Source organism: Gavialis gangeticus, unplaced genomic scaffold, assembly GCF_001723915.1.
Source record: "Gavialis gangeticus isolate Ggan-Ray unplaced genomic scaffold, GavGan_comp1, whole genome shotgun sequence".
Lineage (NCBI taxonomy): Eukaryota > Metazoa > Chordata > Crocodylia > Gavialidae > Gavialis > Gavialis gangeticus.
In genome coordinates, this window is record NW_017729016.1 from 2,730,587 (window position 1) to 2,742,943 (window position 12,357).

Genomic DNA, 12,357 nt, shown 5'->3' on the forward strand with positions numbered 1-12,357 from the left:
GTCTTGAGAGGTCCCTTCCAGCCCTAATCTATTAAATCTGCATATAAAATGCGAGTACTGGATGGTCAGGTGTAATCAGACACTCTAACATTACCTCTGGTGGCATAAAGGGGCTTTAAAGGGAGTGAGGATACCAGCCCTGCTCTCCACCCTTAATGCTAGGGGTGAGCTGGGACCGTCGCAAGTCTATTGCACTGCCTGTTTTTTTGCTCCCTTAGGCCAGTCATGGAAAGAGCAATGGAAATTAGATTAGCCTCTGGGCTGCTCTAAACTTACATTGGTGACTGGGTGGATTTTGTACCACCTGGGGGTAACAGGGATCGCAAAGTTGGCTTCAAGCTTCCTTTGGTCTCCGTCCTGACCTGCGCTGTACGTACAGGAGCGAAGTAACTGAGAATCAGGACAAGCGAGCCCATGAACTTTGAAGTCAAGTTTCCACTTAGAGTGAAAGGAGGGTCATTCTAGCTGGCTTTGCCTTCCTGAACGGCTAGGTTTCAGCCGCTGTCCCAGCTAATGAGGGGCTTTGGGAACACAATTCAAGACCAAATCCAAGTCTGAATTTGAACCCATACCCAACCTGCTCTGGAGCGTGCTAGAGGCAGAGGCCTCACAAAGGACCACAAGGTCGACTCATCAACTGCTTCACGGCTGCAATGCTGAGTGTGACGCGCTCTCGGGAGTCTCCCATAGGGGACATGACACACATGGACCCTTTGACTTGACTTGAAAGGCTCGGTTTGAGTAAGGGCAGACACAGGTCCAAGCTGCACTGCAGGCTCTCGGGCTGGTCTGATCCCTTTGACCTCCCCTCATTCGTTTGCTGGTTCTTTGCTGGGGAGCGATGGGGGGGAATTCATCCTGCTGCCCGCCAGAAGCTGCATAGACAGGACAGACACCACACTGCTCTGCCTCGGGGTGACTGGTTTGCAGAAAAGACTTGTGCTGAAGCCGTAGACAAACGCAGCGAAATAAATGCATTCATTCACTCGTGCTCCCTTCATTTATGCTTCGCTGTTTGGTGTCCCCCCCACTCTCCTGCAGACTGCATGGCAGAGCCCAGATGTTCCCTCGGGAGCCAAGGTTGTCCCCGATTTGGCGCTGGCAGGCTTTCTCCAGGGCAGGGGTGCTGCTGGCTGCAATCCCCCCAGCTCTGCTCCCAGCAAGGCGTAAGCAGCAACTGCATTCAGCAGAGAAAGCAGGAAAGGACACATGAGCTTGTCATCCCCTGGCACGTGGTCGGCGGCAGCTGGAAACCCAGCAGCAGCACAGCTCAGGGCTTTTGCATCTCCTCTTCCTTTCGTTCTCGCTGCGCTTGCCTCCAGTTATCCCTCGCTTGGTGGCTGGCATGTTCCCTTCACTGTCCCCATCATCCCTGCTTTCAAAAATGTCTGTCCGTTCCTCCCCTGTTTTAGTCCTGCCGTGGCCAGCATCTTTCCCTAGCCTAGCTCTATTAGGCCATTCACCACGATTCACACAAGAGGTGTCAGAAATGCAAACCCTCCTGCACTGATGCACGAGACGAGGACAGCCTACACAGCCCGAAGGGGAACAGGCCTTGAAAGGCAATAGGCATTCAACTACTGAGCATCAGCCGGAAAAATGGGACCTTCCTCCTTCACATGGGTATGTGCTGCTCTTCAGTACAGGTATTTAGTGCATGCTCAAATACGACCCTGAGAAGCTCCAGCTCTTTCTAATCACCTTCGCCAAGAAAAGCTGCTACTCTCTTGGTCTGCAGAGATGAAATGAAAGGCAACTAACACAGTTTGCATGAAATGGGACCCTCTCCAGCGAACAGCTACATAAGCACCCCTTCTGAACCGAACCCTCTTGGGGGGTGGCAGGTCGACGGCGTGGATTGTATTTCTGGTTGCATGGGAAACGTTTTCAGCCTACCCCTGGATCAGAGGGAAGGAAGCAAGTGGCACTGGTGGATGTATTTCTCAGGCAGGCAGAGCACAAGAGCGCACTCACCCCTGGAACAGTCTTCAGGCACAGCCCTGGTTATTTTCTAAATTTCCTTACCCTCGGCTTTCTTCGATAAGCCTGTGAACGACACAAATCAGCCCAACCCAGACAGACAGAACGGTGGGCCAGGCCCATCTATCACCCGCTTGTGTGCTTATGGGAAAGGCCCTGTAATCGCTCCATAGCTTCCAGCTCCGCTCGCTGAAGAAAATAACCCACTTACTACACTAGCGCGCTGGCTGCCAACCGCGCGGCCACCCCGGGGACCGCAGAAATACGCTTCCAAAATACTTCGTCATCCAAGTCGACCTCAAATTCTCTCCTTCCTGAAGGTGACAAGCCAGGCGAGGCGGACAAAGCGACAGAGGGACAAGGCAACTGAGATGCTAAGAGCCACATGCTACCTCTCCAGGTAATCTGTCCTCGCGCCACTCGGAATAGCGGCGCTGCTCCGATTGCTCCCGTGACGGTCTTCGAGCCCCTTCCCAATGCCAATGCAATGCCAAACTGGCACGTCTCCCCAGCGTGAGATGGGCTGGTGTCGCTCTCATGCTACAGAGGCTCTGACCGGGAACAAACACGGGTCAGCACCACTGGGGATGGATCCAGACTGAGCACTTCCTGGCTTGGTGGGGCACGGCGGTACCTTTTGACAGGAAGGGAGAGTTGTGCGGGGAGCAAAGCAAGCTAATCGCATTTTTTTCCAGCCAAGGCTTGGCTCATAGGAAGCTCAGCTCAGGATGCTTCAAGCTGTATTCAACCCAGGAAGTCCTTGCCTAATTGCACATCCAGACAAACAAAGCAAAGCAAAACCAACACAACAAGAAGTCGGGAATTGAGGTTGCCTATCACCAGCGTAAGGGGAAATACACTACAAAAACACCATAATTAACCCCCAAAACAGGCATTTCTCAACCCAGGACATTCAGCAGTAAACTTCTTCTCACCAGCTCACCTATTCCTAAGCATCTACCATGCAGGTTAAACTGCTTTGGAGCAGGCTTCTCCCAGCGTTTGCATCTATTCCTTTAGCCAGAAAACATTTCAGACAGGCTAAACTTGTAGCCTGCTCACGGCTTTCCTGCAGGCTGCTAAGGATCCCATGTCTCCTGGGCCCAGATAATCCAGCGGTATTTCTGGGAATGAATTACCCCTCTCTGCAAAGAGTTCCTAGGGGAATAAGCAGCTGCTGGGTGAGGTGCCCTTTGCAATTTGAGGAGCAGCGGACAGGGTAGACTGCCAGGGCGCCCTGCCCTTCCCCAGAATACAACAATTGCCATTTACTGGGTCAGACCCTAACTCTGATCCAGTCTCCTATTTTGCACCATTTTGCACAGTCTCCTACGTTGCACGGTGGCGGAGAATGGATGCTGAAAGGGAGAGTGAACTGGGTACGACAAGGTATCCAGGTTGTAGCCGTACTGGTCAGGAGGCAAAAGGAATCAGAACTTGTGGCAGAGGTGATCTCTTTTCTTAGAGTTTTGCAAAAAAATTTTTGCAAAAAATTTTCTTAAATTTTTTTTTGGGTGCAAAAATCTAATAAAAAAGGTCACCTCTACCACGAGTTCTGATTCCTGGGTATGATGAAGCTTTTTTCCCCACTGTTCCTCTTTCCCTTGCAGCCTCCAGCATTTAAGGCCCAGGAAATTCAGATTCAGAGGCCGTGCCCCCCCACTCCCATGCTCAATAGCTCCTGATGCCCCTTTCCTTCAGGAGTTTGCCCAGCCTGCACTTCCCTCGTCCTGGGCTAGATTTTCCTTGCTCAGCCAAATTTTGCCTTCTCTGCTAACCCCAAGAAAGTGACTGAGGCCTTCTGGCTACACAGCAGCGCCGCGGTTTTCGTGAGACATTATCCAGTGGAAAATCTCATGCATTTATTTCAATCCCCTACCTGTGCGACTCATGACATCTTAGATTACTAACGATGACAACGCTCATAAGGGTCTAATGCCCTCTTTTCTCATTCTCGCTCTTGTTTCCCTGCCCAGACACAGCAATCGGCATAAAGCAAAGTCAGTTTTCTTTGTGTTTGTAGTCATTTTTTTTTCACATCAATTTTACTTTCAGGTGCTAAAATACCACCCCATGGTTGCAACATTCAGCATCACAACTGCAAGGGATACAGCAGGGGTCGAGTCCACGGTCACTGGAAGTCAATGGGAGTTTTGCCATCAAGGTCAACCGGAGCCGAACTGAACTTGATTGCATCTTGGAGATCCCTTGCCGAGAAGACGGCCTTAACGGTGATCTCTGGGGAGGTAGTGGCTCACCGCGCTCAGATCAGATGGGGCTGTGACCGAGCTGGCAACAGGATCACCACACAAGGGACTTCACCGCTTTTACAAAGTCATGCAGGTTCGCATCACAGGTTGCAGGGGGCTTGGACAAGCATCTCAGGTACAGAAATACCCTGAGTGTTTACACCCCCTTCGACATGAGCTTCCACATTTTCAGAAACTCTCTGTTTAGGGTTTGCAAGGGGAGAGGGAGAATCAGGCACTTTCATACACCTTGTCCCACGGTTCAGCAAATAGCTTAACTCCAAATATCCTAGGGAGGGAAAGGGCAAGCCGAGTACAAGAAACTCGGGGAGATTTCTTGAAGCAAAGAAGGACCCCGTTCTCTCCCACCCCCCCCATCCCCGAGCCCCCGTCTCCAACCCTAGGTCAGGTGGGTGTGATAAACAGCAGCTTCCTCTTTCACATTTCGCAGGTGTGTTTGCAAAATCCATTACGGCTGAGCTCAGTGTTTTACCATCTCCAAGATCAGGTTTTACAAGCTTTTCTTTGGCTCTAGCTCGGGCAGGTTCCTGAAGAAACTACCAAAAGCAGCCGTGGTGCATGTGCATGGGGTTCATTTAAAATGTTGGCTACTGACCCAGCCATTACGATGAAGAAGTCCAGGCGATTCCACGTATCTCCCAGGTAACACTTCTGCCCGAAGATCCCCAAGGCTACCATCTTGATGACCATCTCCACAGCAAAGAAGGCAAAGATGAAGTGGTCAAATGCCTGGGTCATAAAAAAAAGAGAGGAAAACAGTTAGTTCTAGGGGGCTTCTCCCTCAGTGAGGAATAGCAAAGCAAGGGAAGTGGTTGTTTCTGCTATGTGGATGCTGTGTATGAACAGCGGAGAGGAAGGAAGCAGGGTGCACTGAGCACCGAAGTGCTAGTCATTGCCTTGAAATGCAAAAAAAAAAATAATCAGGCTACCTGCTGAGTGCTGATGAGCACAGCCAGGATTTTTATTGGGCCACAATACGCAATTTCTGTTAATCAACTGACAAAGACATGGGAGCAGAAATATGTTAGAGTGGCTGAGAGGTGAAAGCTTGGCAAATTGTCATATTAATGTGCTACAGTCCTTGGGGTCCGGGCAAACTGTCAGCACGGTACCCTGAATTCATTGCAAAGCCCAGGCACCCTGTGCATACAGAGGGTGCAACATGGGCAAGGAGTAGCAGGGATACAGGTAACACAGGTTGGAAGTAGGGAACAGCCAGTACGATTCTTTTATTGTAAGCGTGGATACCATTTACGGTCCGTGTACAAGCACCCTTTGATGTAGATCAAGGTTTTGCTTTTAAGTGAACTTAGTCCTGGTAAAATAGGGGAAAAGGTGGAGGCAGGAAGCTGCAGGGCATGTTACACTAGCACTGTCCATAGGGCAGGCTCAGCCTTTATCGGGAGGGACCAAAACGGCAGGTCAGTGAGTCTCTGCCATTCGACCCTGGGCTTTTCTCTCCATCGTTACCAATGCACACAGTACGTACTGAGCCCCGCGGCTGGCAGAAACGAGCATGGCTTCGCTTCCAGATTGAGCCTCACTGCTCTCACACAAAAATATTAACTATTTTGACATATGCTGAAACGGGTGAATGCCTAGATGCTGCATCGGGTACAGGTTGCCCCATACATTATTAAACAGAACGAGGATGCAAAGATGGGTTTTTGTTGCTGTTGTTTTAAAATCATATGGAAAGGTTGGGGTTTTTTTTTGTGCTTTGAAAAGCCTCTTTGCGGAAGTTACAGCCGCTTTCTTGATCTAGACACATGTTGTCCAAACGATCTGCCATCCAAACTGCTCTCTTAATGATCATTATAGTCGGCAGAGCCTCCTACATTGCGCCTTTGGTTCTTTCATTTTGAAGCCTGAATGGATTATTGCCAAACTTAATAGAAAGCAGGTGGCTGTGACTTGACTTCTTTTCCTGTAGCTCTTGCGAGAGCGTAGGTGTGCGTATGTGCATGTGTGTGAGATCGAGCTAGTCTACCTGTGCTCTGACCTAGCAATATCCTCCTTTTATAAGGACAAACCAAAGCTGGTCCAGCGGTCTCGGGTCATTTGACACCTGACATCTGAGCGTCTCTGCAAGGGAGTTTGCTTTTTTCTACATCATGTTTTGGCTTCCATTCCCCCTGCAAGCTGAAGCCAGGAGAGGGGAAAAGGTTGTCTGACTATAACTTTTGCCCTTTTTTCTTTCTGCAAATCATTCACAAGCGCACTCTGACTTTTACAAATACATCTCATCCTTTGCTACCCTCCAGCTGGGAATGCAACCCATATTCTGGGGGCACGTCCCCTGCGAACTGTGCAGGGACTGAGGAGGCCTGTGAGAGCCACATGCTATCGTTTTCTACTGCAGGGTGAGGATGAAATGCTATGGAAAGATGGACAACAAATAGCAAATAATCAGTGACAAAAACTCTTAGTCATAGTTTCATAGTTTCTAGGGTCAGAAGGGACCTGAGTAGATCATCTAGTCCGACCCCCTGCCATGGCAGGAAAGAGTACTGGGGTCAAACCAACAAGAAGACTTGGTTTCCATGCAGACGTGCGTATTTTTGAGAAAAACAGATGAGGATGCAAAGATGGTCCACTTGTGTGCATACTTCCCAGTGGAGGAACATGGTTGGACCAGGGAGAAACCTTCAAAGCACAGAGGGGGCGGCTATCTGATGGGACCTAGGGCCCAGCTCTGCCCTAGGGGAGGTTAGTCCATGCAGTAGTGTAACTAGGGGCACCAGCCTCCGATGCTAATTGAGAGGGGGCACTAGAATAGCAGATGCCAGGGACCCTGTGCTACCACCTCTCCTCATGTAACCAGAGCACCAAAATCCTTCGTTCCACCTCTGCTTCCATGATGGCCAACCTCACAATTTTACTTTCCTCTGGAGCAGCCGGACCTGACTACTGTTGGATGCTGCTCTAGAGAGGCTGTTGGCTGGAGGCACTGCAGACATTGTGGCACAGGACAAGGGTTTGCACCATCCTCCCAGCTCTGTTCCATGGCTCACTCCATAACAGATCTCTTGTGGCTTCTCTCTTAGTCTGGTTCACATAGATCTGCCCCTAACTTGCCAGAGCTTGAGGCTGCATGCCAACAAAGTCCTTGCCTGGTGGCTTTGCAGACCCATCCTTGACCAGTCTCATGGTGCATGGGTTGGATGACTTGCAAAGGGGCTCAATGGCCTTTTCTTTACCATTAAATAGTCTCAAGGGTACTAGAGCAGCGGGGCTATTGAAGAACTTACTTGGCCCCAGGACATTACACTGATGAACACCGATGACCGTTACATCATGTAACGCAAGGTACCAGGAAGCCTGAGCTTCTCCACAGTTTTTTTTTTGGAGTCTAGAAAATTAGTTCTTGCTGGAAACCCAGGTGGGGCCACACACAGGCAGCTTTGAGGTGGCCAGTCCTGTGGCATATATCAGATATGTGATTGCCAGGGCTCTTCAGGGACTCATAGGACCAGTTAAATTGCTGCCTCCATGAGCTCTGAGATGTTATTAAGACTCCATCATAAGGTTTAGTGAGCTCTGGGTTTAAGCTGAGTCCCTGGCAGGCAATAAGCCATGGCATATAACAAACGAGCCACTTGGATTTAGCTGGTAGACTTGGCTGAGGAATAAAGCAGACACAAAGGGTGAATTATCTCCCACCTCCAGAGAGAAGGACTGGGATGAAGCAACACCATCAACCCCTTTGATGCAGGCCACGCAGCCATCAGAGCTGGGTTGTAGTTGGCCAGGACTGCATGCAAAATTGGCACCTTCACGTGCCATTATCAGTCCCTCAAATTATCCATTCCTCCACTGGATAATACATTCAGAGCATATTATGGCTCTTCATAGATTCTGGTCAGATTCTTAGTTGGCTCCCAAATGAATAGCTATGCTAAAACACTCCCTGTACCGCATTCGCTGATGCTATGCAAGACATTTGCCAAAGGGCAGAAGGATACTGGTCTTACCTCCAGGATAGTGCACCGCTCGGACTTGCACTTCACATCTTCGCAGGGCTGGAACATGCCCAACGTGACGCAGTTCAGAAGGATGACCAGCATGCTGACGTGCTCGAACCAGGTGAACACAGTGAGTTAAGGAGGACGTGCACTTCATCAAGGACTCACAAAGACAAATCTAAGCAGAAACGTGGCAGTACTTACACGTGAAAGAAGCTGTACGTCCCCTTCTCAACAAGAACAAAAGTCCACCCCCATGGCAGCTCAGAAGTGCTAAAATCTGAACTTGAAGTTTCCAGGAAAGGGTCCTGGCAAGGGGAACTCCTGCTGAGATGCACGCGCTTTCATTTTAGACCAGAAGGGAAGGTACAACATGACCAACTGGGATATTTTACATTCGGAGTCATAGGGTCATAGAAAACAAGGGTTGGAAGGGATCTCAGGAGGTCACACCTGGTCCATCCCCTTGCTCAAAGCAGGAGCAGCCCCAGCTAGATCATCCCAGCCAAGGCTTTGTCAAGCCAGGTTCCTACATCTTGTCATCAGCACCTATCTTTTACATGGGTGCAAGAGCAGCCACGGGGCACCATCATCTTTTGTCCTTCCATAGCAGCAGGTGTCTCTGAAGCTCCAGGTTTCTTACCAGCTGATATCATCCATTCATTCAAATGAGAGATAGTCACTCCTTGGCTACCAAGATAGGTGATCCGAGCCAGGCAGAGTTTAACCAACTTAAAAGACAAGAGGTTTGCACTTTTATAGACTAACCAAAATAGATACACACACACACCCCCCTCACAAGCTGAAGCTCACTTCATCGTATGCACCTGCTACCTCGACCTTCAGCTACTTTGGTTATTCCACAAGGTACAAATCTATCCTGCCTTCTACTTAACTTCACCATAATGTGGATAACGAGGTTTCTCTTAAACCAACTTGGCTACGGTCACGTGGCAAGCCCATAACAGTCTGGATTCGAACCCAGAAGTCCCGATTCCTTTCTTCTTGATCCAACCAGTAAGCCAGATAATACATTACTTGCTACTTTCCTTACACTTGGGCATACCCAAGACTTGTCTTGTGGTTAGATTTACAAGTCAGCAGCAAAGTGTTGGAAAAGACATGGTACCAGATAAGGATACAGAATAAAAGTCATAGGGTGACAAAGGCTGAGTGAGGGCTAGACTATACCAATGGGGCCTTCCAGGCTCTATTTCTGACTCGGGGCAGGCTCAGCTCTTCCTAGGAAGCTATCAAGTCTATTTCCCCCCCCACAAACACCTGATTCATAACTGAAAACAAATGGGACGGTTCTTGGTTAGAGAAATCCGCTGTGGCTGAACTAACCATTGCAACAATACCATAAAGCCAACCATAACGTCTCATCTAGAGTACTTCAGCCTACATCAAGAATAGCTCCAGCGTCTTTGCTGATGTAACCTCAGAGTCCTATATCTGTAAAGGACAGCAGAATTAGGCCTAAAGGATTTGGGATGATCCAATTAAAAAAAAAATACTTCTAGATTTGGGAGAGGGGATTCTTGCATTTCCCACACGAAGTGTGAAAGAGCCAATTAAAGGGAGGACAAATGTGTGCGCGCAAGCATGGACGTGGGCATCAGCAAGGGAATCTGCAACGTTAGGAAGACTTCCTCATTCATAATAATGCACTGCTTCTATATTAAGGAAGCCCAAGCAGAAAAGAGCCATATTTGCGCTCAATAGCTCCAGCAAAATTATCCCCTCGTGCCTTGCCTTAATTGCTATTATGCAGTAGGTGGCTTGTTCATTATGCAACGTCCCTACTTAATGCTGTCCCCCGCAGCAGGCCCGCTCTGTGTTTGCAAGAGCTGCCTGGATAATAAACCCAGTGTTTACGTTCTGGAAGATCACCCATGAAAACCATCGAATGCAAACAAGAGCCCGGGTTATTATCAGGGCCTCCATCTCTGGGGAAACAGCTCAACAGCTCATCACGGTGGCCCCCGAGCCTTTATTTATGCCATGCGTGTTTGTGCCCTGTTGTAACTCTCCTCCAAGACGTTGTTTTTGCAAAGACTCCCAGGGCCTGCCGGCAATCTGAGCCGCGAGGGGGGCGGCGCGGACATGCATCCAGCAGGATGTTAGCCACACGCCACCCGGGAAGCAGCTGGGATTTCACTGCCATCCAGACTGTTTAATCAGACCCAGCCACATTCCCGCTCTAATGGCCGGCGGCCTGCCTAGAAGCCACAGAGCAAAGAGAGCAAATGCAAGAGCACATCAGGAAGCAAAGGGAACCTGGCTTCCATTAAGGGCATGTAAAAGCTTGCTGTGATAAAGCCCAGCTGTAGACAACCTCCCAGCCTAGACCGAGGCTGGAACGAACCCGGAATGGACAGCACTAGCACTAGGATCACATCAAGGACTTCAATTGAGCTGCAATAGTCTGTACAAGCCGATGATCTGATTGCAGGTGTTTCTAGCATGCTTATTAACAGGGTGTGTGAGCCTGTCCTTGCTCCAAAGCACACACCACAGAAACACAATGGCCTAAAATGCTCTGCTTACATAACACAACTGGCTCCAATAGAGTTCTCCTATGAGAGGCTGGTAGTGCAATCAAACACAGGAAGCCTGGAGGAGATGGTTAAGAGGAAAATACTCCAGATAATCTCCTGCTGCTGTGGTTCAGTGGTAGAATCCACATCAGCCACGTGGGAGACCTGGACTGGACTCCTGGATGCACCTGTAACTACAGCCATTGAGGTACCAAATGGGCGCATCTACACTGAGGAGTCTGTGGGCGCATCTACATGTTCATTAATGCGCTTTAGGTAATGCACATTAAATGTAATACCTCCAGAAGCATCTACACATGTGCTTTAATGCACATTACACTATTTTAATGAGCATTACAGCATCACTGAAAAACACGTGCTATTTAGTTAATGCACATTAAGACACACTGAGCATTTCCCTAGTACCTCAGAATAGAGGTACTAGATTTAATGCGCATTAACTAAACCGTGTTAATGCACCTGTAGACATTCCCCTACATTGTGAGGTACTAGAAACATGTGCATTTGCCTATTTTAATACACATTAGCTAAAGAGAACAGTTTTTCTGTGATGCTTTAAAGTGAATTAAAATAAAGTAACACGCATTAAAGCACACGTGTAGATGCGCCCTGTGGGGCCTTTTGATTCTGTCTCAATGGCCTAAAGGGCGGGGATTGAAGATCTGGGCAGCCTCCGCCCCTCCATACATGATCCAGAAGGACTGACAGTTGCCTCCTGCTCCAGATAAACCCAGCAGGTTGCATCTCCCCTCCCAGCCAACTTTGGGCAAGGCTGTTCACAAAGTTGGGAGCCTGGAGATGGAAGAATGATGCCAGTGGCTGAATCCAGTGGTTTTAATATTGGGAGAGAACCTTGGATTGGGCAACATGTGAGGGTAAAAGCATTGCGCTGAAGCTTTGTATGGGACATGTCCCATTTCTAATGGGAAGGCTCTATGGCGAAACATAAACTGATATCAAATGCAAAATCAACCAATCAATCCATCAGTAAGACTGGAGATGCAAACGCTTTCTGATGAGCAGGATGGGGGGGAAGGAGGGGGTGACTGCAGACTCCCAGAAGTTGCTGATAGCTGAATTCCTAGCTTCAGTTTATTTCTCTCCCCCACTCCCCAGTCTTTGATGCCTTCAGATTTTGATTCTTGACATTTGCAGGCCTGGCTGACTCCAACCCACCCCCAACTTTGGGTTAATTAGAAGCAGAGGGGAGAATCCTGCTCTGGAAAGAAAAACAGACTCCTCCAGAACCCAACCAAACCTAACCCACTGCTACATCCCACTTACAATGTTTGCATAGCTTGATGGGTTTCATGTGAAACTCCGTGTAAACACAGCTCCTGGGTTATTCCTTTATGCCTGCGTTTGCATTTCTTTCACCCTGGCTGTTGCTCTCTGCTTTCCAGGGCATGGGAATTGTACACTGATAAAAGGTGCTGGAGCAACAGCTCTGGGGAACTAAGTCTTGTGTTTCCTCATGGTACAGGTGCAGCACAGGCCACATCAAGGCAAAATAGCATGGAGGGATAGTCTGGGAGATTGGATGTCTAAATCCCCCTCCCCCCCCCCCTTTTTTTTTTTTTT

General features: G+C 49.0%; 1 protein-coding gene across 5 annotated transcripts in view; it reads right to left on the minus strand.

Moving 5' to 3' along the window:
* CACNA1H (calcium voltage-gated channel subunit alpha1 H) overlaps positions 1-12,357 on the minus strand; it is a 605,989-nt gene that overhangs the window by 271,875 nt on the left and 321,757 nt on the right. For all 5 annotated transcript variants that reach the window (XM_019512700.1, XM_019512698.1, XM_019512699.1 and 2 more), the window contains exons 2-3: positions 8,225-8,336; positions 4,846-4,979 (exon numbers count right to left, since the gene is read on the minus strand). In XM_019512700.1, the coding sequence (XP_019368245.1) occupies positions 4,846-4,979; positions 8,225-8,336 (246 nt within the window). The remainder of the gene's footprint in view (positions 1-4,845; positions 4,980-8,224; positions 8,337-12,357) is intronic.